The sequence below is a fragment of the Leiobunum rupestre genome, chromosome 10, assembly GCF_980474605.1.
Source record: "Leiobunum rupestre chromosome 10, qqLeiRupe1.1.hap1, whole genome shotgun sequence".
In the NCBI taxonomy this organism is placed as follows: Eukaryota; Metazoa; Arthropoda; class Arachnida; order Opiliones; family Sclerosomatidae; genus Leiobunum; species Leiobunum rupestre.
In genome coordinates this window covers 46792608-46816043 of record NC_143393.1, presented here as the reverse complement: position 1 = coordinate 46816043, position 23436 = coordinate 46792608, and the positions used below count along the sequence as shown (strand labels likewise).

Below are 23436 nucleotides of genomic sequence, written 5' to 3'. Positions count from 1 at the left end.
TTATCAGAAGTAATTTCAAAATTATCAGAAGTAATTTCAAAATTATCAGAAGTAATTTCAAAATTATCAGAAGTAATTTCAAAATTATCAGAAGTAATTTCATCATTGTTAGATTTAATTTCATCATTGTTAGATTTAATTTCATCATTGTTAGATTTAATTTCATCATTGTTAGATTTAATATCAGCATTGTTAGATTTAATATCAGCATTGTTAGATTTAATTTCATCATTGTTAGATTTAATTTCATCATTGTTAGATTTAATTTCATCATTGTTAGATTTAATTTCATCATTGTTAGATTTAATTTCATCATTGTTAGATTTAATTTCATCATTGTTAGATTTAATTTCATCATTGTTAGATTTAATTTCATCATTGTTAGATTTAATTTCATCATTGTTAGATTTAATTTCATCATTGTTAGAATTAATTTCATCATTGTTAGATTTAATTTCATCATTGTTAGATTTAATTTCATCATTGTTAGATTTAATTTCATCATTGTTAGATTTAATTTCATCATTGTTAGATTTAATTTCATCATTGTTAGATTTAATTTCATCATTGTTAGATTTAATTTCATCATTGTTAGATTTAATTTCATCATTGTTAGATTTAATTTCATCATTGTTAGATTTAATTTCATCATTGTTAGATTTAATTTCATCATTGTTAGATTTAATTTCATCATTGTTAGATTTAATTTCATCATTGTTAGAATTAATTTCATCATTGTTAGATTTAATTTCATCATTGTTAGATTTAATTTCATCATTGTTAGATTTAATTTCATCATTGTTAGATTTAATTTCATCATTGTTAGATTTAATTTCATCATTGTTAGATTTAATTTCATCATTGTTAGAATTAATTTCCAATATTATTATTACATTAAAAGTAATTCTTATCAATAATAATAATTGTTATTATTAATTTAATAAATATTAATTTGGAGGAGACTTTTCGTTGGCGGGAGGCTCTTGGTTAGCAGGTGTGTAAAGTGAACGTTCTCAAATAAGTTCTTCGTAGCAATGAAACTGATAGTCTAGTTCAGAACGGTCAGAGTTTTTTTCGCGCGTGATGACGTCAAAGCGAACTTCAAAGATCTAATCTAATCTCCTACAAGTTCCACCTACAATATTTGAAGAGGGTGGCTTAACCTGTCTGTTAAATCCCTATCTGTAATTTTTGGATATTTTGGTCAGCCCCTACTAGGCTCAATGTGACGCGTTAATGTGTACCCCTTTTTCTACATTTTTTATTCAGCCCCCACTATGGTCACTGTGACGCGTTAATGTGTACACCCTTTTTGTAGATTTTTTCAGCACCCACTATGGTTAATGTGTACCCCCTTTTTGTAGATTTTTTGTCAGCCCCCACTATGGTTAATGTGTACCCCCTTTTTGTCGATTTTTTGTCAGCCCCCACTATGGTTAAGTTGTACCCCCTTTTTGTAGATTTTTTGTCAGCCCCCACTATGGTTAAGTTGTACCCCCTTTTTGTAGATTTTTTGTCAGCTCCCACTATGGTTAATGTGTACACCCTTTTTGTAGATTTTTGTCAGCCCCCACTATGGTTAATGTGTACCCCTTTTTGTAGATTTTTTGTCAGCTCCCACTATGGTTAATGTGTACACCCTTTTTGTAGATTTTTTGTCAGCCCCCACTATGGTTAATGTGTACCCCCTTTTTGTCGATTTTTTGTCAGCCCCCACTATGGTTAAGTTGTACCCCCTTTTTGTAGATTTTTTGTCAGCCCCCACTATGGTTAAGTTGTACCCCCTTTTTGTAGATTTTTTGTCAGCTCCCACTATGGTTAATGTGTACACCCTTTTTGTAGATTTTTGTCAGCCCCCACTATGGTTAATGTGTACCCCTTTTTGTAGATTTTTTGTCAGCCCCCACCATTGTCACTGTGACGCGTTAATGTGTACCCCTTTTTTAGATTTTTGGTCAGCCCCCACTATGATCACTGTGACGCGTTAATGTGTACCCCCTTTAGGTAGTTTTTTTGTCAGCCCCCACTATGGTTAATGTGTACCCCTTTTCGGAGATATGTTCTCAGCCCCCACTATCCGGCTGTGACGCATATGACTGGGGGAATACGCCTATATTAAAAGGTGGGTAAAAATGTCGACTCACCCTGCGAAAATTTAATTTATATGAAAACGAATTTCCTGTCGTGTATTCGGTTTAAAACCAGCTGCGTTTCTCTCGACGTGTCACGAAATAGCAGTTTCTTATTGGTCTTTCATATAACTTCATATTTTGCTGGGTGGGTCGTCATCTTTACCCACCTTTCGATATAGGCGTATAACTTTATTTGTCAATCAATATTTTCAGAGAAGACGCCAAAACAAGCTCGACGAAAAAGACCCTTTCCCATTTCAAAAAGCCCTTTCCCGGCGTTAACCTCCTCTGGCAGCGCACAATAATCCGTTCTTAAGCACTTATTACTCTGCGAACCTGTGCATGAGACTTCTTACGCTTTTGTTCATAAACTAACTTAACCATTAGTAGTAATGTTTTAACCGAAATAAATCTAATTTAAGATTCCTGGTAACTAATCCTGGAAATATTATGCTTTTGGGGGTTTCATAGCGAGATGAATAGATGCTTCGATAAATCCGATTCAGCAATTATCTAGGAAGTATTAATCCAACCGGAGCCTGGACGTGCGAGTGAACTCTTTATATGGTCTTTGTCGGTATGGCTTAAAGAGGTGCCAGAAATAAGGGATAATTTTCAAAACTGCAGGGACTGCGACTGTCGACGCAAAAATATTGCGTTAGGCCTAACGGAAATTTTTGCATCGACGCTCGCGGACATGGAGTTTTTACCCTAGTAAAAACCAGCCCTTAAGGGAAAATAGCGGCTATTAAGTGTCAATCAGTTTGTATTTTTACATGTTCCGATGTATCTTTAGGTTTTCAGTGTCCACCATTAGCATCACCGCAGAATGGAATGACCAACGGAGTTTGCGTCGGAGCGTCAGCCGGTCAGTCCTGTCTTTTCTCTTGTACAAACGGATTCATCTTGACCGGACTGGATCGACTGACCTGCAATCCTACCGGAAGTTGGAGTGGTCCTGCGCCCTCGTGCCAAAGTAAGGGTTACTTTAAACTCCTACACAGCTTCGTAATAGTATCAGGATCTGTTTAAGTTCGCTGGTCAGTTTCAAAATGATGGCTATCAGGGTTGTTTAAAATGCGTTTTGCATTTTGAGTTAGAAAAAGCATTTTGCATTTTACATTTGGAATTTTGAGTTTCTAGGAAACTATTTTACATTTTAATAATGTTAATAATTAGTTACCACAGTTAGTTTTAAAAGTAAACAGAGTGCAAATTGTAAAAACATTTTGCATTTATAAAAAACAATTTTTAAAATGCATTTTGTATTTGGCATTTTGAATTATGGAGAAAGTATTTTGCATTTTGAGTTATGGAGAAAGTATTTTGCATTTTGAATTAAGGATAAAGTATTTGGCATTTTGAGTTATGGATAAAGTATTTTGCATTTTGAGTTATGGAGAAAGTATTTAGCATTTTGAGTTATGGAGAAAGTATTTTGCATTTTGAGTTATGGAGAAAGTATTTTGCATTTTGAATTAAGGAGAAAGTATTTTGCATTTTGAGTTATGGAGAAAGTATTTTGCATTTTGAATTAAGGATAAAGTATTTTGCATTTTGAGTTATGGAGAAAGTATTTTGCATTTTGAATTAAGGATAAAGTATTTAGCATTTTGAGTTATGGAGAAAGTATTTTGCATTTTGAATTAAGGAGAAAGTATTTTGCATTTTGAGTTATGGAGAAAGTATTTTGCTTTTGGAATTAAGGATAAAGTATTTTGCATTTTGAGTTATGGAGAAAGTATTTTGCATTTTGAGTTATGGAGAAAGTATTTTGCATTTTGAGTTATGGAGAAAGTATTTAGCATTTTGAGTTATGGAGAAAGTATTTTGCATTTTGAGTTATGGAGAAAGTATTTTGAGTTATGTAGAAAGTATTTTGCATTTTGAATTAAGGAGAAAGTATTTTGCATTTTGAGTTATGGAGAAAGTATTTAGCATTTTGAGTTATGGAGAAAGTATTTTGCATTTTGAATTAAGGAGAAAGTATTTTGCATTTTGAGTTATGGAGAAAGTATTTTGCATTTTGAATTAAGGATAAAGTATTTTGCATTTTGAGTTATGGAGAAAGTATTTTGAGTTATGGAGAAAGTATTTTGCATTTTGAATTAAGGATAAAGTATTTTGCATTTTGAGTTATGGAGAAAGTATTTTGCATTTTGAGTTATGGAGAAAGTATTTTGCATTTTGAGTTATGGAGAAAGGATTTAGCATTTTGAACAAACCTGGTCACTATGCTGATTTGGGCCATCTATACTGATACCTCCAAAACGCATAAAAGAAATAACTTTAGTGTAGCAATATAAAAAATGTATCTTTTCATAATATGCTAATATTTTAACCGAAGTTATACTTGTATAATATATTAAAATGATAAAATGCATTAGAAGGTTTAATGAAGTGTATACCCTTCATTCAGCCTACCAAAATCTTCTGGATTATAGTAGCACAAGTAGTAATATTTTCCCCTTATGTACTGCCTTTTCCCAATAGGCAGAAGCAGAATACACTTATGACGAATCGGGTCGCGCTTTGTTAAATGGAAGAGCACTGACCTAAGAGGGGAAGGTCACTATCATGATTATTTGGACGGCCTTAAAAGATGAAATCACGTTTAAATAATTAAATGGCGATTAAAAGCTTAATTTGAGATATAAATGATTAAATAGAGATTTCAATTATTAAATATAGATTTCAATGATTAAATAGAGATTTCAATGATTAAATCGATATTTAAATTGTGACTGAGATGATTAAATCGATATTTAAATTGTGACTGAGATGATTAAATCGATATTTAAATTGTGACTGAGATGATTAAATCGATATTTAAATTGTGACTGAGATGATTAAATCGATATTTAAATTGTGACTGAGATGATTAAATCGATATTTAAATTGTGACTGAGATGATTAAATCGATATTTAAATTGTGACTGAGATGATTAAATCGATATTTAAATTGTGACTGAGATGATTAAATCGATATTTAAATTGTGACTGAGATGATTAAATCGATATTTAAATTGTGACTGAGATGATTAAATCGATATTTAAATTGTGACTGAGATAATTAAATCGATATTTAAATCGTGACTGAAATGATTAAATCGATATGATTAATATTATTAAGCCATGATTCAAATAATTAAGCCATGATTCAAATTATTAAGCCATGATTAATATTATTAAGCTATGATTAATATTATTAAGCCATGATTAATGTTATTAAGCCATAATTAATGTTTTTAAGCCATGATTAATATTATTAAGCCATGATTAATATTATTAAGCCATGATTCAAATTATTAAGCCATGATTAATATTATTAAGCCATGATTCAAATTATTAAGACATGATTCAAATTATTAAGCCATGGTTATATTTATTAAGCCATGATTAAAATTACTAAGCCACGACTAAAATTATTAAGACATGATTCAAATTATCAAGACATGATTAATATTATTAAGCCATAATTAATATTATTAAGCCATGACGAATATTATTAAGCCATGATTAATGTTATTAAGCCATGATGAATGTTATTAAGCCATGATGAATATTATTAAGCCATGATTAATATTATTAAGCCATGATTAATATTATTAAGCCATAATTAATATTATTAAGCCATGATGGATATTATTAAGCCATTATGAATATTATTAAGCCATGATGAATATTATTAAGCCATGATTAATGTTATTAAGCCATGATTAATATTATTAAGCCATGATTAATATTATTAAGCCATGATTAATATTATTAAGCCATGATTAATATTATTAAGCCATGATTAATATTATTAAGCCATGATTAATATTATTAAGCCATGATTAATATTATTAAGCCATGATTAAAATTTTTAAGCCATGATTAATATTATTAAGCCATGATTAATATTATTAAGCCATGATTAATATTATTAAGCCATGATTAATATTATTGAGCCATGATTAATATTATTAAGCCATGATTAATATTATTAAGCCATGATTCATATTATTAAGCCATGATTCATATTATTAAGCCATGATTCATATTATTAAGCCATGATATAAATTATTCCATCATGGAATCATCTAGTAGGGACCTCGCTAACTTCTCAATAAAAAGAGCCTAATAGTGCACACGCTAACACCGATAATAATTCCAGGACCTGGCATCAAGTGTCCAAACGCAGCTGTGCAGAATGGGATAGTCAACGGTAAATGCATAAACACTGAACCAGGATACGTTTGCGAAATAAGCTGCTCTCCAGGATTTAAAATCAGAGGCGCCTTTAAACTAATTTGCCTGGCGAATGGTGTTTGGGATAATGCCTTTCCTGTCTGCGAAGGTGCGTCAATTTACTCATTCTATTCACCTTAATATCATTTAGACTATAATTATTCGTTTAGTGCGAAGAGTCTAAACATACGTTCGAAGAAGACGTCAGTTTGACATCTAAGTGGGACTGTCGACGCGGAAATTAAATAGTATAAAGCTTAGTTTCCACTAGCGCGCTTAAAAGCGCGTTACTCAACTTTGGGACCTAGAAACGTTTTTACGTGTGTGAAGAAAAATATATTATGACGCACGCCAGTGGAAACTAAGCTTTTAGCCTTTTCCACTAGCACGCGTAAAAGCGCGTCACTCAACTTTGGGACCTAGAAACGTTTTTACGTGTGTGAAGAAAAATATATGACGCACGCCAGTGGAAACTAAGCTTAAGCCTTTTCCACAAGCACGCGTAAAAGCGCGTTACTCAACTTTGGGACGTAGAAACGTTTTTACGAGTGCGTAGAAAAATATATTATGACGCGCGCCAGTGGAAACTAAGCTTAAGCCTTTTCCACTACACGCGTAAAAGCGCGTCACTCAACTTTAGGACGTAGAAACGTTTTTACGTGTGTGAAGAAAAATATATTATGAACAAATCGAAGCTCAGATTCCACTGACGCGCTTAAGTGAATCAACGTTTTACAAACGTTTTTATTTGCGTAATGATGTATTTTTCTTGACGCACGCCAAAACCTCCCAATGTTTAGATTCGTGTGGAAACTAAGCATAAAGCTTGGATCACGCATACGTAAAAGTGTAACGGAGAAACAAACTGAAACGTAAATGTAAACATGTTTACTTTTTCTCCATCGTAAAATATTCTACGTTAAGTCAATGGGTTCCCGAAAATATGACGTCTTACGAGAATTGAATCGCCGGGGTAAAACTACACTTTTGCTTAGTGTCTAAACGTTTTAAATTTACACAGCGGTCACTTGTTCAAGCATCGCGGCTCCGCAGAACGGATTCACAACTGGAGTTTGCGTCAACGCCCAAGTCAACCAACAATGCTTCTTCAGTTGCCAAAACGGTTTTAAATTAACAGGGCAGACTTTCATTACGTGCTCCAATACGGGAACATGGAACGATTCCCCTCCCATGTGCCCTCGTAAGTAAACGCTGTACCATTATCGAACATTTCCTTTGTAACAATCACCTTTCCCATCTCATTTACGTTCAAATATTTCTCATTCCCGCCCATTCCCATTCCATTTGCCTTAAACTTTCTTATTCCCATTCCATTCGACGTAACCTTTCTCATTCCCGCCCATTCCCATTACATTTGACGTAACCTTTCTCATTCCCACCCATTCCCATTCCATTTGACGAACCCTTTCTCATTCCCGCCCATTCCCATTCCATTTGACGTACCCTTTCTCATTCCCTCCCATTCCCATTCCATTTGACGTAACCTTTCTCATTCCCACCCATTCCCATTCCATTTGACGTACCCTTTCTCATTCCCGCCCATTCCCATTCCATTTGACGTAACCTTTCTCATTTCCACCCACTCCCATTCCATTTGACGTAAATTTTCTCATTCCCACCCATTCCCATTCCATTTGATGTAACCTTTCTCATTCCCTTCCTAATCCAGAAGAATTACCGAAAAATGCTTACTAAATAGCTAGGAGCAACAAACACAAGGAGAACGCAGCTAGCCTTTAAACACGCTAACGAAGGGTTGTGTACGAATTTCATTGGACGAGCCTTTACGATGAACGTTTTGCGGGCGGGGGGGGGGGAAGACAATTTCCGAATTTTCCCCTTCCGACGGCAGCAGGCGCTAAAGCGTCTAGCCTATGAAAAACGTACACAAGAAAATCCACGACTTTTGACGGGTTGCGTTCTCCTTGTGTGGGGTGTTGTGTTTGTTGCTCCTAGCTAAATAGCATCCCATTGAAATTATCGCCATGGTCGAAAATTGGCTCGAAATAGACCAATACTGATTTGACAGAGTAACGCCATTAGAATCGAATTTTTTAATCAGACCGGGATATGACAGGGGATGTTCAGCGACCCAAAGAAGTACTCAGGTACCTCGAAGGTAAAAAACCAGAAGATATATTTCTTGAGTTAATGTTTTTAAAACAAATGGTAGCATCCCCGAGTTTCGGTCGCTGGATAGGAGCTTATTTTAAACACCCGTAGTCTTACCAGTCTGAAACGTAGAAATTATAAATTATCTAAAAACCGCGAAATAAAAGTGTTAGAATCAAACCTCTAATGGATTCTCTCTAACCGTGGGGTGACGGAGAGGTTAGCACTTTCGCAGGCCTCGCAGCAAGAGGAGCCGGGAGCCGGGTTCCTCTCCCAACTGGTGGCACTGGTTTTTATCCTAAAGGTGGGCAAAACAGATAAATTAACTGCCAAAATATCGATTAACCATAAAAATGCGGTTAACTGTTTATTTATTGATATTATCCACGGATAAAAAGGGACTTAACATGCGAAAAATAATTTTATTTTTTGGATAATCGTCGGTTGTGGATAAAAAAGATAAAAGCGATTATTTATTATCCAAACGCCGACCTCTATTTATCCCCACTGGTTATGGTTATGATTATGATTAAAGGGGCTCCCCTTTTCCCAAAAACCTGTTGAGGTTAACGGCAATATTGAGTGCTGATTATTATTATATTTGTTCCTTCTAAACAATTTGTACAGTTGCTTATAATAATTAGCTAGGCTAGGCTAATACCCAATGCACCACCTTAGACCTAAGTCATCAAGCGACTTTTAAAGGATTGTATACCATTGGACCGAAATCCCATTCGTCCGAATGTACCATTTAACCGAATCCCAATCGACCGAAAACCGCGTTTTGCGCGGTTTTCATTCAATATAACGTTAGTGATACATTTTTATATATCGTAGGGTACGTGACGATAGTATATCTAATTTGGACAAAACTAGGTCTTAAATATTTATTATTTCGTACCGATGTGTATTTTTAGACCTTTTTCCCTTGAAATTCGATATTTTCCGGGTTTAATTTTTGAAAATAACCTTGACAAGACCCGACGTGAAATAGTTGCCTACCATATCTAACCTAACCCAACCCAATCTAACCTAACCTAACCTAACCCAACCCAACCCGAACTAACCTAACCTAACCTAACCCAACCCAACCCAACCTGAACTAACCTACCCGAAGTGAAAACGAACCAGATTTAAATTTCCCGTTCAACCGAATCCCGCTATGTTGGGCTATAAACGAAAATACGTTTCGGTTCAATGGGATTCGATCGAACGGGATTCGGTCCAATAGTATACAACCCTTTTAAAGCCATTAGTTCCGGTGGCCGGGTTACAATGCGTAGGAGGTTGGTGGCACGCCCTTCACGCAACTCGAGCCAACAGCTCCCTACACTAACTATTACCGTTAACCTGTACAAGTTTTTATGGAAGGGGAAACTGAAGAACTCGGGGGAAAACCCCAGAAACCAGTGGGGAGAGAGAATTCAACGCGGAAGTAGTAGTTCCGAGTTTCCACCCAGTGTTAAAAGCTGGGATCGAACGCGGCTCCTCTTTCTGCGAAGCGAAAGTACTAACCACTCCGCCATCCCCACCTACCCTCTACGTGAAACATGACTCAAACTATTGTGAAAAGTAAATTTTATTCGAAATAAATGAGTAGGTATTTTTTCTTCGCGCCCAGAAGTGGAAATTAGCGCCATCTATTAAAAATTAAAGCGTTTAAAGAGAACCTCTGATGGCTTTTCTCTGGATGTCAATAGCTGAAAACTATTCGTGAGTTCTGAACCGTTCAACCAGTCCCCATGCGCACTATTCGGCAAAAAAAAATTCTAGAACTACCCAAATGCAAACTATTCGCAGACAAGAACCTCTTGTTGAACCGTTCGGAACCGTTCTAAATGGTACCTGCTCAAGAGCAAGTACCGGTCGGAACTCAAGGTTGAAATCTCTAAAATTCGTCTGCACATCGGGCTGCGTACGTCAAATCGTACGAATCACAACTATTCGTACAAAAGTTCTGAACTATCCAGAACTTTTGCGTGACGTCACAGCTCAGTCTTAGGCCGTTCTCTTCACGGATCAGAACTCACGAATAGTTTTCAGCTATTATTTGCTAACACACGTTATCCGTGAATGATACTATCTTTGAACTTCGCAGCGACAACCTGCGCCGACTTGCCAAGTCCCGAGTTCGGAACCGCGACTGGAGCGTGCAGCTCGGCCAATGTGGGCGACAAGTGCGAATTCGACTGCGAACCGGGGTTCAAGTTATCGGCGGGGATAAAGACGCTGACGTGCAAACCCACCGGCGACTGGGACTCTAGTTTTCCGTCTTGCTTGAGTAAGTAATCGGACAATCAAGTGCAGGTATCTTCATTATGAAGCCAAGAAGTTATTTAGGAATACTTAGGCAGCTCTTCAAGTCTGCCCCGATGCATTTTGAGACAAAACCGGATACCCGACGACGAAACCGAGGGCAGGCCACTTCTTTGATTAACGACGCACCCCTCGAAAGATTAAATCCGATTTAATCACGATTATGTTGATTAAGTCACGTTTAATAATGATTACAATGTTAAAATCTGATTTAATCCTGATTAGAATGTTTAAGTCTGATTTAATCATGATTAAATGATTAAATCTGATTAAAATGATGAAATCCTGATTAACATGATTAAATCCTGATGGAAACGATTAAAGCGATTAGAAATTAGAAAGATTATCAAACAATTGCGATAGAACCATCAATATTAATAATTAATATTAAATTATCGTACTTTAGTTTTAATTTTAATTATAAAATCTCGATGCGACCGATGCTATTGAATAAATCGTGATTAAAATGATTAAGTAGTTATTAAAATGATTAAATAGTTATTAAAATGATTAAATAGTTATTAAAATGATTAAATAGTTATTAAAATGATTAAATAGTTATTAAAATGATTAAATAGTTATTAAAATGATTAAATAGTTATTAAAATGATTAAATAGTTATTAAAATGATTAAATAGTTATTAAAATGATTAAATAGTTATTAAAATGATTAAATAGTTATTAAAATGATTAAATAGTTATTAAAATGATTAAATAGTTATTAAAATGATTAAATAGTTATTAAAATGATTAAATAGTTATTAAAATGATTAAATAGTTATTAAAATGATTAAATAGTTATTAAAATGATTAAATAGTTATTAAAATGATTAAATAGTTATTAAAACGATTAAATAGTTATTAAAACGATTAAATAGTTATTAAAACGATTAAATAGTTATTAAAACGATTAAATAGTTATTAAAACGATTAAATAGTTATTAAAACGATTAAATAGTTATTAAAACGATTAAATAGTTATTAAAACGATTAAATAGTTATTAAAATGATTAAATAGTTATTAAAATGATTAAATAGTTATTAAAATGATTAAATAGTTATTAAAATGATTAAATAGTTATTAAAATGATTAAATAGTTATTAAAATGATTAAATAGTTATTAAAATGATTAAATAGTTATTAAAATGATTAAATAGTTATTAAAATTATTAAATAGTTATTAAAATTATTAAATAGTTATTAAAATTATTAAATAGTTATTAAAATGATTAAATCTGATTAAAATGATTAAATCTGATTAAAATGATTAAATCTGATTAAATCTGATTAGAATGATTAAATCGTGATTAGATTTTCTAATCTTGATTTCCCTGATTTAATCACGATTACCCTGACTTAATCATTTTACTATGATTAAGACGCACCCAAAATGGAAGTGGCCTGCCCCTCGGACGAAACATTTCGGCTAAGACTTTGTTCGTCGAGTTACCATTTGCATTTGTGCAAGTGTAAATTCCATTGGGTTCGTTTTCATTAGTAGTAACATTTAGGGGGAGTTAAATATTTGAAATGTTATTGCCCTCTGATGGGTAGTTTTGGAAAAAATTTAAAATTGTGTAACTGGCGGGTCCGGAGTTATTGTATTCCCGGGGCCCAAAGTAGATTTCGGTGGACCTGCTAGTTCTCAGTCATCCTACATAAATTCTTGGTGAAATCAAACTTTTGTAATGTAAAATTGATATTTTGTTATCTTTTTTTTGAACTAACAACCGTTCTATGAAGTTGTTTTTCTACCACGACTTGGGTATATTGTTAATGCTATCAGAGTGCTACCTTTTTTGTACACGCACACTACATTGCGTGGTGTTCATTGTAGTAGAACCTGTGTTCACAAAATCACATTCCCATTTAGTTTCCCAGTAGTGAAGCATGATCTTATTAGTTCGCTACGAAAGGTTTTCGCATGAAATGCACTGCAAGAAGTGAAAAACACTGAATACCAGTCTTAAGAATTACGATTTTATCGTAAAAAACTTTGGGCTGGTTTTTTATTTTGGGGACAGAATGTGTGTAGTGGATTTTAAATAGTTTCTTTCAGAAATTTCGCCACACAAAAATTAATTTCAAATTAATTAATAATACCCATAAATGATAAGTTACAACAGAGGTTAAGAAAAGTGCTCTAGACGACAACGTCGGGAGTACCTAGGATAAGTGTGCTTTCAGTTCAATTGCTCAGGAAAACGAGTGCCCTTCCAATAGAATTTTAACGTATTTTACATATTTTGCTAAACTTGGATACACGACGGACAAAAACGTGTTTGAACAATACTAAAACACGCCTTATGAATGACTGCGAGCATTGTCTAAATTCAATTATGTTTTCGTGTACCCTGGCTTACCACAAATTGTACTTGTACCTATTTCGTCGAAGTACATAGGTCCACAACACAAAATTTTATACTTTTAAAGCAACTGTCGGCTCTATCATTGCCACCTGTATTATGAAAAGGCCCCTGTTATTAGAGATGGCCATGAATCTATCCGATTTTTCGAAAGAAATGACTTTCGTGGAGAGCGTGGAGCCATCTATTAATGGAAACGGAAGCTAAAATTCAAAATGCGAAACAATAACGTCGTCAGAGAGCCATTATAGAGTGTTATATTTAGACCACTTTTACTCTACTTAGTGAACTTTAACCGAAATTATATATCTCATATAAAATATATTGTAAACAATTATTATAATTGAAGTTATTGACAAATTTACAAACGAGCATACTTTTATGTCCCGCCTTTTGGGTCAAAATGTAGCTCCAGCATCTTGTTTTGATTTAGACGCTAGCGACATCTGTTGAAAAAAGAGCTACTTCACCTAGAGCCGACACTTGCTTTAATGGCTTTGAAAAATTATAATGACGACAAAACGTAAAACATTAAGCCAAAAAATGCAATATCTTAATTAATATTGGTCGTCCTTTGAAGGGACCATTTGCCCCAAGAAGGTATCTGTCCCAAACGGGAAAATATCCGGCATCTGTCAGGACGCCACTGTGGAGCAGATCTGCAATTTCCAGTGCGACCCAGGCTACAAGATTCAAGGCTCCGTAGATTTAACGTGCAAGAGCGATGGAAAGTGGGACAGCCAAAGCCCAGCCTGCATTGGTAAGATTGTTAATTTAACAGTTAAATCCACTGAAACGTAAAACACGCTTCTTCGGATACCTCTCCCGACTAACAAATGCGTAACTCCATATGGAACATAATACCAATAAGTATGACACTTCCTATTGCTTTAATGCTAATTTTCTAACCGAACCTTTTTTCGGAACTGATACTCTCTTCAAGCTGTGACTTGGATTCGCGACTAACAGTTTTGGATGACTACCTTTTGACATTGAGTTGGTAATATTACTCTAGAGGTCCAATCAAAACGTCGGTATTCAGTATTACGCGAAACAAGCTTTTAAATGACGAGAAAACTTTATCATTCTACCCGTGGCGCCGTCTATCTCTCAATGGTTCGTTCAAATAAGACGCGTTTTCCGGCAAATTTTTTTTTTTAAATAATGGATGGCGCCTTGGGTCGTATGATAACGTTTTCTCGTCATTTTAGAGGAGACGGCACATTCGTAATTTTCAAACCTTGTTTCGCGGGGAGCAGATTTGATCGGATCTCTAGATTAATATTCCCAACTCAATGCCTTTTGATAAAAATTTAAGCCTAATACCGGAGAGCGCGTTCTGGAGTCGCGAGGGGCTTTGGCTTTGCTCTGAAGCCCGCGTGCGAATCACGCGTGATAAAAAAACATGAGCTCGTGGCGCCGAGAAAAACTTTTTTAATTTTTATCATTATAACCAAATATTTCGCATATTTTAGACACTAGAGGGCTCTGCGCTGAGAAAACATCTTGATTAAGCAATAGCTATGAAAATCAGTTTGGTTGTAATGCTCGCTAATTGTCATACTTAAGGTCATTATGTTACTTATGGTAACTTGCTATGCAAATGTACGAGGGTAACTCAAGGAGCTGCTAATATTGAAAACACCGATACGCCGATATATTAAGGTTAAATCCCGGGGGACCATTCTTCCTATATTTTATAATTTTTCCTATATTTCAATGCTTTCCTTTATTTCCCTACTAGATGGGAAGCCCGTCCTTCGGCCGGGCCCCAGCTAGAACTAAAATCCCGTGGAGACTGAGTCAAAACAAATTTAAATTTTATTTATGCAAATTTTCCTATATTATCAAAGAAAATACTCCTATATTCTCCTATAAATCGACTGTTAAATTTCCTATTTTTTGGGGTTTTTCAGTTGTCACCCTGATGACAGTTTCCTGTCTTTAGCCTATTTAAATTAGACTTGAGCCATTTAAATTTTTGGTGGACTTCAGACATTAGGCCTAATAACCGTTCTTAAAACCGACGCGTTTTTAAGTTGCCTCATGGCGTTTATCTTTTTGGGTATGACGTCAATTGCAACGTCATAATTATCAGTACTGATTTCAAACGATGGAACATAATTATTACACGCATTGGGGTTCTATGATCCAGATTTACTGCTAGCCGGCTCAATGGCGTATGTATTGGTATCAGGGTAACGCACCCCCCCCCCCCGAAATGTACGTTTTCTAATTAACAAAATGTATGTAACATTATTTGAGATTGATTAGTTATGAAAATAATTTAATAAGAGGTTATTCACTGTTAAAAATTAGAAAAGAAATAAATATTTTATTGAACCAATATCTAAGTCACGTCCATCTTCCATCATATGACCTCTAATTTTATCCATCCAATTTGTGCAGAAATTCGATGTCAAACGCTGGCTAGCCCCGTCAATGGTCGCCAATCCGGGTCTTGTACGGCGGCTCGAACAACCGAAGAATGCACGTTTGCCTGCAACCCGGAATATAACCTGAACGGATCGCCGAAACTGACATGTCGGCCGGACGGCACTTGGTCCTCAGCCCAGCCAACCTGCGACGGTAACTTGGTTTCTCTTTCGTACCATTCATTTTTCTGATTTTCTGATTCCGACGCCAGTGCAAGTGAGATGTCCAAATTTGCAAGACCCACCCGGCGGAGGAGGCAGAGGCACTTGTTTCAGGGCCGATCCCGGCAAGACGTGCACGTTCACTTGCGACTCTGGATTCGTCCTCGTGGGAGAAGGTGACCTCACGTGCCTCGCTGCCGGACAGTGGAACAAACCCGTGCCCAAATGCGACCGTAAGTTCTATTCTCGTTTGGGTTTCTGCTAAGGTATGGTGGTGGATTGGTTAGCGCTTTCGCCTCAAAGCCAGAGGAGCCGGTTTCTATCCCAACTCGTGGCAGTGGGTGAAAACTCGAAACTACTCCTTCAGCGTTGAGTTTGCAAGTTCTCTCCCCACTGGTTAAAGGGGTTTTCTTATGTTTCCTCTCTCCATAAAACCTTTTCGAGGTTAACGGTAATAGTTAGTGTAGGGAGCTGTTGGCTCGCGTGGCATGAAGGGCTTGCCACCACCCTCATACGATTTGTAACCCGGCCACCTGTTTGAGGCATTATAAGTCGCTTGATGACTTAGGCCTAAGGTGGTGCCAAGGGTAATTAATTAATGATAGATGTTGTATCTCAAAGAAGCGTTGGCAACTTTGATGACACGCCCAAGTTGATTTGCGCGAAAGGAGGTTAAAATTCCACAATTTGTTACTGTTAGCTTCTTTTTGGGGGTAACATTTCTTTTAAGTCTCAAAGAGAGGGATGCAAAACGTAAGAGGTTGGATTACGACGCTATACCAGTAATAGAAACGAATGTCCGGCAATAAGTCAAACCATAAGTCTATAATATTGGTCCATAAGTTTTCACTTTGGGGAATATTTTACTGAGAGCTAGTAACGGAGTGACGTCATCACAAACAGGAACTCTCCCCCTAGCGAGGCGCTGTCAAAGGCGACGTGTGACGCGCTAGCAAGCGGACGCAAAACCGCGACGAAGCCCCTAATGTAGTCTGTCTTGTGAATAGCTCTCAGTAAATCTTTTGCATGTGCAGAATTGGAAGTGTCACACTTATATAATAATAGTATACACTTATGGGCAAACTTTATCCCCCTCCACCCTCACCTGGACGACCAAAGGGATTTTTATATTGATATTTTAACAGTGCCCTCTATTGCTGATAAATAAAAGCTCGTAAAAAATAAGTAACTATAAAAATAATTTGATATTTGTAGAAATCACGTGTCCCGCTTTAAACGCGCCCGAAAATGGCCGATCCGCCGGAACCTGCAATAACCGGGCCGTCTACGGCGACGAGTGCAGATTCTCCTGCGCGAGAGGATACCAACTCAACGGCCGCTCTACATCGAGATGCAGATTAGATGGCACTTGGACCGAAAACGCCCCCACGTGCACTCGTGAGTATATACCGGATAAAACTTCGCGATAGACTAAATACGTATTTAATTATCCTTCGGTAGAATTACTCGTAGTTTTTCCCCGGTTTTAAGTTAAAGCAAGTGTCGGCTCGACCTGAAGTAGCTCTTTTTTTAGACAGATGTCGCTAGCGTCGAAATAAAAACAAGATAATTAAGCTACATTTTGACCCAAAAGGCGGGTACTGATAGGGACCCCTCGCGTTGATTGGCTCGTTTTTAAATTGATCAATAACATAAATTACACTAATTTTAAACAATATATTTATATGGGATATATAATTTAGGTTAAAGTCCACTAAATAGATAATAAGAGGTCTAAATATAATACTCTACAATGGCGTACCGACGACGGTACCATTTGGCTATTTTGAATTTTATTTTCCTTTGCCATAAATAGATGGCACCACGCTCTCCACTAAAGTCGCTTTTTTTTTCGAAGATTCGGATAGAATCATGGCCATCTCTAATAACAGGGGCCTTTTCATAATACAGGTGGCAATGATAGAGCCGACAGTCGCTTTAAATGGCCGCGCCTTCGTTTGAAAAATCTGGGATAAAATCGAGTACCTCCACCCCTACGTAGTGATAGAAGATACGTTTAACCGTATTATGGGATTTCCCCAGACCTATTTCTGGATCTAATAGTAAAATTGAAACGCGGGTGTTACCCCCTAGTTTATTTAACCCATGTCGTCCCTGATTTCAGCGGTGTCTTGCGGTTCAATCACCAGCCCGCAAAACGGAGCGGGCAACGAGGGCTGCACTACTGGACTACTCAATTCCAGGTGCACCATCACGTGCAATAATGGGTACCGACTTATTGGAACAGCGACCATCGTTTGTACACCGAGCGGTCAATGGTCATCCGAAACTCCAACTTGCGAAAGTATGTATTTTTTTTCTAACACGAATATCTAACCGCATAAGGTATAGAGCAGTAGCACTCCGTAGCTTTGGCCATGGCCGCCATTTTGGTCGCAAATTTTTTAACTATAGGAAAGAGCATGTGTGACGTACTAGGACGTCACAGTGCCATTACTCTATTCTGACCACTGGGTAACGTATCTTGGACACTAACGATTTTTTCATAAACATTTTGAAACTTGGTGATTTGTATTGGCAAGGCTTATCGCCAAATTGTATTTACAAAATTTTTAATACGTATCTTTTTCATCGAGGAAAAATACGTGCAAATATTAAAATGATAATTAACAAATTTCGTACTTGTACTGGTATTTTTTTAAGAATTACAAGTAATTGTTCTCGCCAGTTAAATCGTGTTCGTCATTTACCGGGGTTGTTTGTTAGAAAAAGTATTTTGCATTTTGAGTTTCTAGGGAAGTATTTTACATTTTGCATTTTGTGGGTTTGATATGTAGAAAAACATTTTCAAAATGCTGTTTCAAGTATGTTTTTACTCTGGTACCATCATCGCAGCTCTTGGAGAGAAAGTTCGTCTGCTATTACCTCCCTAGCAAAATGTAATCATAGATGGCGATACTCAGTTATTCATTTACTCAGAAGCAGACGAAAAGTCGTACAGTGCCACCGCTTTATTTCCCACGCTGTCTGCGGGGATAGTTTTGAAATCTTTACGTAATTATTATTGATTACTAAGTAATTAATAATTATTACAAACTGTGAATTTGTAAAAAACATTTTGTATTTTTATTATGAGCTGCAAAAACCATTTTGTATTTGGAAAACCAATTTTCAAAATGAATTTTGTATTTTGCATTTTTGAGTTATGAAGAAAGTGTTTTGCATTTTGAAAAAAAAAAGCATTTGGAACAACCCTAACAGTTACACGTGCCTCCACGTATGAATCTTCCACAGCTTAGACAGAGTTTTGATACAGATATATTTTACACTAATTAGCAAAAGGGACCTTTCTGCCCTACTGCAAGTGAGAAAATGCTTATTCCCATCGCTCGGTCCGGAAATATACGCATAACAGCAACTGCGCATGTGCGAAAATATTATAAGTAGTGGCCATGTTTAGAAATGACGTAAGCTACGCCATCTGACAGCTTTTAACAATATTACCATTTAAATTAAAGCCAACAGTGGACGCTATCACGTGATACTATTGCACACGCGTGGAGTTGAGGTACACATTTTCGCCGGTAGAGCGATGAGAATAAGCGCTTCTAGCTTCTATCGGAGCGCAATAGGCCTTTCCATAAAATATTTCTACGTGCTTTCATTGTTTTTTTTACGTCACCCACCACCAATTTCGCTAAAACTAAACAAAAAGTTGGCTGTACTTTTTGTTTTTCCTAGTAAGATTTCGCCAAACATTTTACACGGAGCTCAGGTTAGGCTTAGTGACTTCGGAGTTCAAACTGATTTTAATTTATTTTTGATACTAATTAAATGAATTATTACTGCAATACTCTATGAAAGTATTGTTAATACTTATATATTTATTAGCAAACAAACATCATGCAATTTTTTTCGTTATTTTAAATATCTAAATCATCTCCTTTTATGACTAGTTAAGTAAACGAAATACTTTATACTTTAAACTTTTGATATAACAAATTTATTAATCTCACATGGATTAATTTTAATCCGCCGTGTTTTGTAAATGTTGACACTTACGTAGCAAACGACATTCCGAGCTCATGGCTAAAAATAATAATCAGCTAGGCTAATACCCAAGGCACCACCTTAGACCCAAGTCATCTAGCGACTTATAATGCCTTTAACTCTAAGAAAGCTCAGCGCTGAGCTCAACGGTCAGCGGTTTTTTACCGAATGGGTTTTTTGACTTCCGGTTTTGACTTAACGTTGCCCATCCGTTGAGCAACGAAGTTGTGTAGCAGGTGTTTCCGTTGCTCAACGGTCACGTGACGTCGCAGCACAGAGTAAGGCTAGCTGCAGACGATATTTTACAAAATTTACAACAAGTGTAAAAAGCGTTCAACAAGATCCTACGTTACGTTAGCAACGGTCTGAACGAAAATAATTTTTCAGATGCTTCGTTGAGAGTTATTGAACGCAGCCCAGGGGTCAAGCGAGGAGTAATATATATAACGTTTATCTAAATCATCCTTTCAACATTTTATAGAAAGGTCTATTAGTCTAAGGTTAGATATTCATGGTAGAAATAAATACGTGATACACGTCCATTTGAAATCCTTGTCTGACTGTGTTTCACGCGTGAAATCTTAGTTCAAACGTGTCGCAGTTTGACCGCTCCGACCAACGGAAGAATGAGCGGACGCTGTTCTCCAGGGAACGCCTTTCTGGAGTGTACCTTCGAGTGTAACGTCGGCTACCGCCTTCAAGGAACGGCTCAGTTGCAGTGCGAAGCGAATGGACAGTGGAATGGACGAGAACCAACCTGCGTTCGTAAGTATTTCCTTTCGCTGCAAAAATTAAGTGGCTTTCACATTGAAACGAGGGGTGCACAGTTTCAAACCCATCCGATATTAAATTTGGTCTTTTGAAAGTAACTAGGCCTACCCAGTTGTTTTCTACTCGTTGGGAAACAGGGCTGCTGTCCGTCTTAAAGGTTGAATAAATAATTAGGAATACAACCCGGTTAAAATACCGTCTGTTTAACCATTGTCCACTTACTTCCAAAAACCGCCGCTTGGTATAAATACCAACGCCCATTGAATTTATTTACGTTTTGTAAAATGTGATTTGTTTGACACACGACCAACTAAATAGGTTCAGTGATACCGATGTTAGATTATTAGTAATATTTCACACAATAGGCGCTTCAATAAATCATCCTCCCAGGAAATCTCCAAGAAGTAATATTTCCGAGCGCCAGGACCTGACTGCACTGTTTATATAGTGCTTGTTAAAATAATCGAAATTTTTACACCTTTACTTCTGTGTTTGTTGCTCGTAGACGGCACTCACGGCAGCAACAAACGTTCCCCATTGCGTTCCCTTTTAACCAGGTAGCTTTTTTGACATATTAAGGCTTGGCAAAAACACGAGGTTCTGTTTACATTTGAAAAGTTTACATTATTTAAACAAGCACTATATAAACAATATCTTGCGGGTCCTGGCTCTCGGAAATATTACTTCTTGGCCATTTCCTGGGAGGATGATTTATTTAAGCGCCTATTCTTAAAAATTAACCACTGGTATTCGTCAGAATGGCTTCCGACAATTGTTTGCTACAACAGGGTACACGACGACGAAGTAATAATAGATGGACTGAAGCTCAATGGGCTTTTTACTATTGTTGTAGTACCGGCCAATCACATTTTCTTCTTTGTGTCCAGGCTTATCACAAAAGCTAGCGATCGAGTATGGTCGTAACTACCCGCTAGAGCTTGCGAATGGGTTTTTAATTTGCCAGCCAGTTTTGATCCCGCGATGACGGAAATCAATAGTCCTTTTACTGTGGCTTTAGATTTGACAAAATACTAATTTTATCTTCGTTCCATTTAACTGTAACTTTAAATTCAACAAAGTACTAATTTTATCTTCGTTCCATTTAACTGTAACTTAAAATTCAACAAAGTACTAATTTTATCTTCGTTCCATTTAACTGTAACTTTAAATTCAACAAAGTACTAATTTTATCTTCGTTCCATTTAACTGTGAATTAAAATTCAACAAAGTACTAATTTTATCTTCGTTCCATTTAACTGTGACTTAAAATTCAACAAAGTACTAATTTTATCTTCGTTCCATTTAACTGTGACTTAAAATTCAACAAAGTACTAATTTTATCTTCGTTCCATTTAACTGTAACTTTAAATTCAACAAAGTACTAATTTTATCTTCGTTCCATTTAACTGTAACTTTAAATTCAACAAAGTACTAATTTTATCTTCGTTCCATTTAACTGTGACTTAAAATTCAACAAAGTACTAATTTTATCTTCGTTCCATTTAACTGTGACTTAAAATTCAACAAAGTACTAATTTTATCTTCGTTCCATTTAACTGTAACTTTAAATTCAACAAAGTACTAATTTTATCTTCGTTCCATTTAACTGTAACTTTAAATTCAACAAAGTACTAATTTTATCTTCGTTCCATTTAACTGTGACTTAAAATTCAACAAAGTACTAATTTTATCTTCGTTCCATTTAACTGTGACTTAAAATTCAACAAAGTACTAATTTTATCTTCGTTCCATTTAACTGTAACTTTAAATTCAACAAAGTACTAATTTTATCTTCGTTCCATTTAACTGTAACTTTAAATTCAACAAAGTACTAATTTTATCTTCGTTCCATTTAACTGTGACTTAAAATTCAACAAAGTACTAATTTTATCTTCGTTCCATTTAACTGTGACTTAAAATTCAACAAAGTACTAATTTTATCTTCGTTCCATTTAACTGTAACTTTAAATTCAACAAAGTACTAATTTTATCTTCGTTCCATTTAACTGTGACTTTAAATTCAAAAAAGTACTAATTTTATCTTCGTTCCATTTAACTGTAACTTTAAATTCAACAAAGTACTAATTTTATCTTCGTTCCATTTAACTGTGAATTAAAATTCAACAAAGTACTAATTTTATCTTCGTTCCATTTAACTGTGACTTAAAATTCAACAAAGTACTAATTTTATCTTCGTTCCATTTAACTGTGACTTAAAATTCAACAAAGTACTAATTTTATCTTCGTTCCATTTAACTGTAACTTTAAATTCAACAAAGTACTAATTTTATCTTCGTTCCATTTAACTGTAACTTTAAATTCAACAAAGTACTAATTTTATCTTCGTTCCATTTAACTGTGACTTAAAATTCAACAAAGTACTAATTTTATCTTCGTTCCATTTAACTGTGACTTAAAATTCAACAAAGTACTAATTTTATCTTCGTTCCATTTAACTGTAACTTTAAATTCAACAAAGTACTAATTTTATCTTCGTTCCATTTAACTGTAACTTTAAATTCAACAAAGTACTAATTTTATCTTCGTTCCATTTAACTGTGACTTAAAATTCAACAAAGTACTAATTTTATCTTCGTTCCATTTAACTGTGACTTAAAATTCAACAAAGTACTAATTTTATCTTCGTTCCATTTAACTGTAACTTTAAATTCAACAAAGTACTAATTTTATCTTCGTTCCATTTAACTGTAACTTTAAATTCAACAAAGTACTAATTTTATCTTCGTTCCATTTAACTGTGACTTAAAATTCAACAAAGTACTAATTTTATCTTCGTTCCATTTAACTGTGACTTAAAATTCAACAAAGTACTAATTTTATCTTCGTTCCATTTAACTGTAACTTTAAATTCAACA

At 35.4% G+C, this 23436-nt stretch overlaps 1 protein-coding gene across 1 annotated transcript in view; it reads left to right on the top strand.

The window, feature by feature from the left end:
• The window catches only part of LOC149926065 (sushi, von Willebrand factor type A, EGF and pentraxin domain-containing protein 1-like), a 99129-nt gene that overhangs the window by 56090 nt on the left and 19603 nt on the right, over positions 1–23436 (top strand). The window contains exons 18-27 of the mRNA XM_090161855.1: positions 2929–3108; positions 6292–6474; positions 7387–7566; positions 10597–10779; positions 13762–13941; positions 15591–15770; positions 15829–16011; positions 16994–17176; positions 17904–18083; positions 20375–20554. Coding sequence (XP_090017981.1) covers positions 2929–3108; positions 6292–6474; positions 7387–7566; positions 10597–10779; positions 13762–13941; positions 15591–15770; positions 15829–16011; positions 16994–17176; positions 17904–18083; positions 20375–20554 — 1812 coding nt within the window. The remainder of the gene's footprint in view (positions 1–2928; positions 3109–6291; positions 6475–7386; positions 7567–10596; positions 10780–13761; positions 13942–15590; positions 15771–15828; positions 16012–16993; positions 17177–17903; positions 18084–20374; positions 20555–23436) is intronic.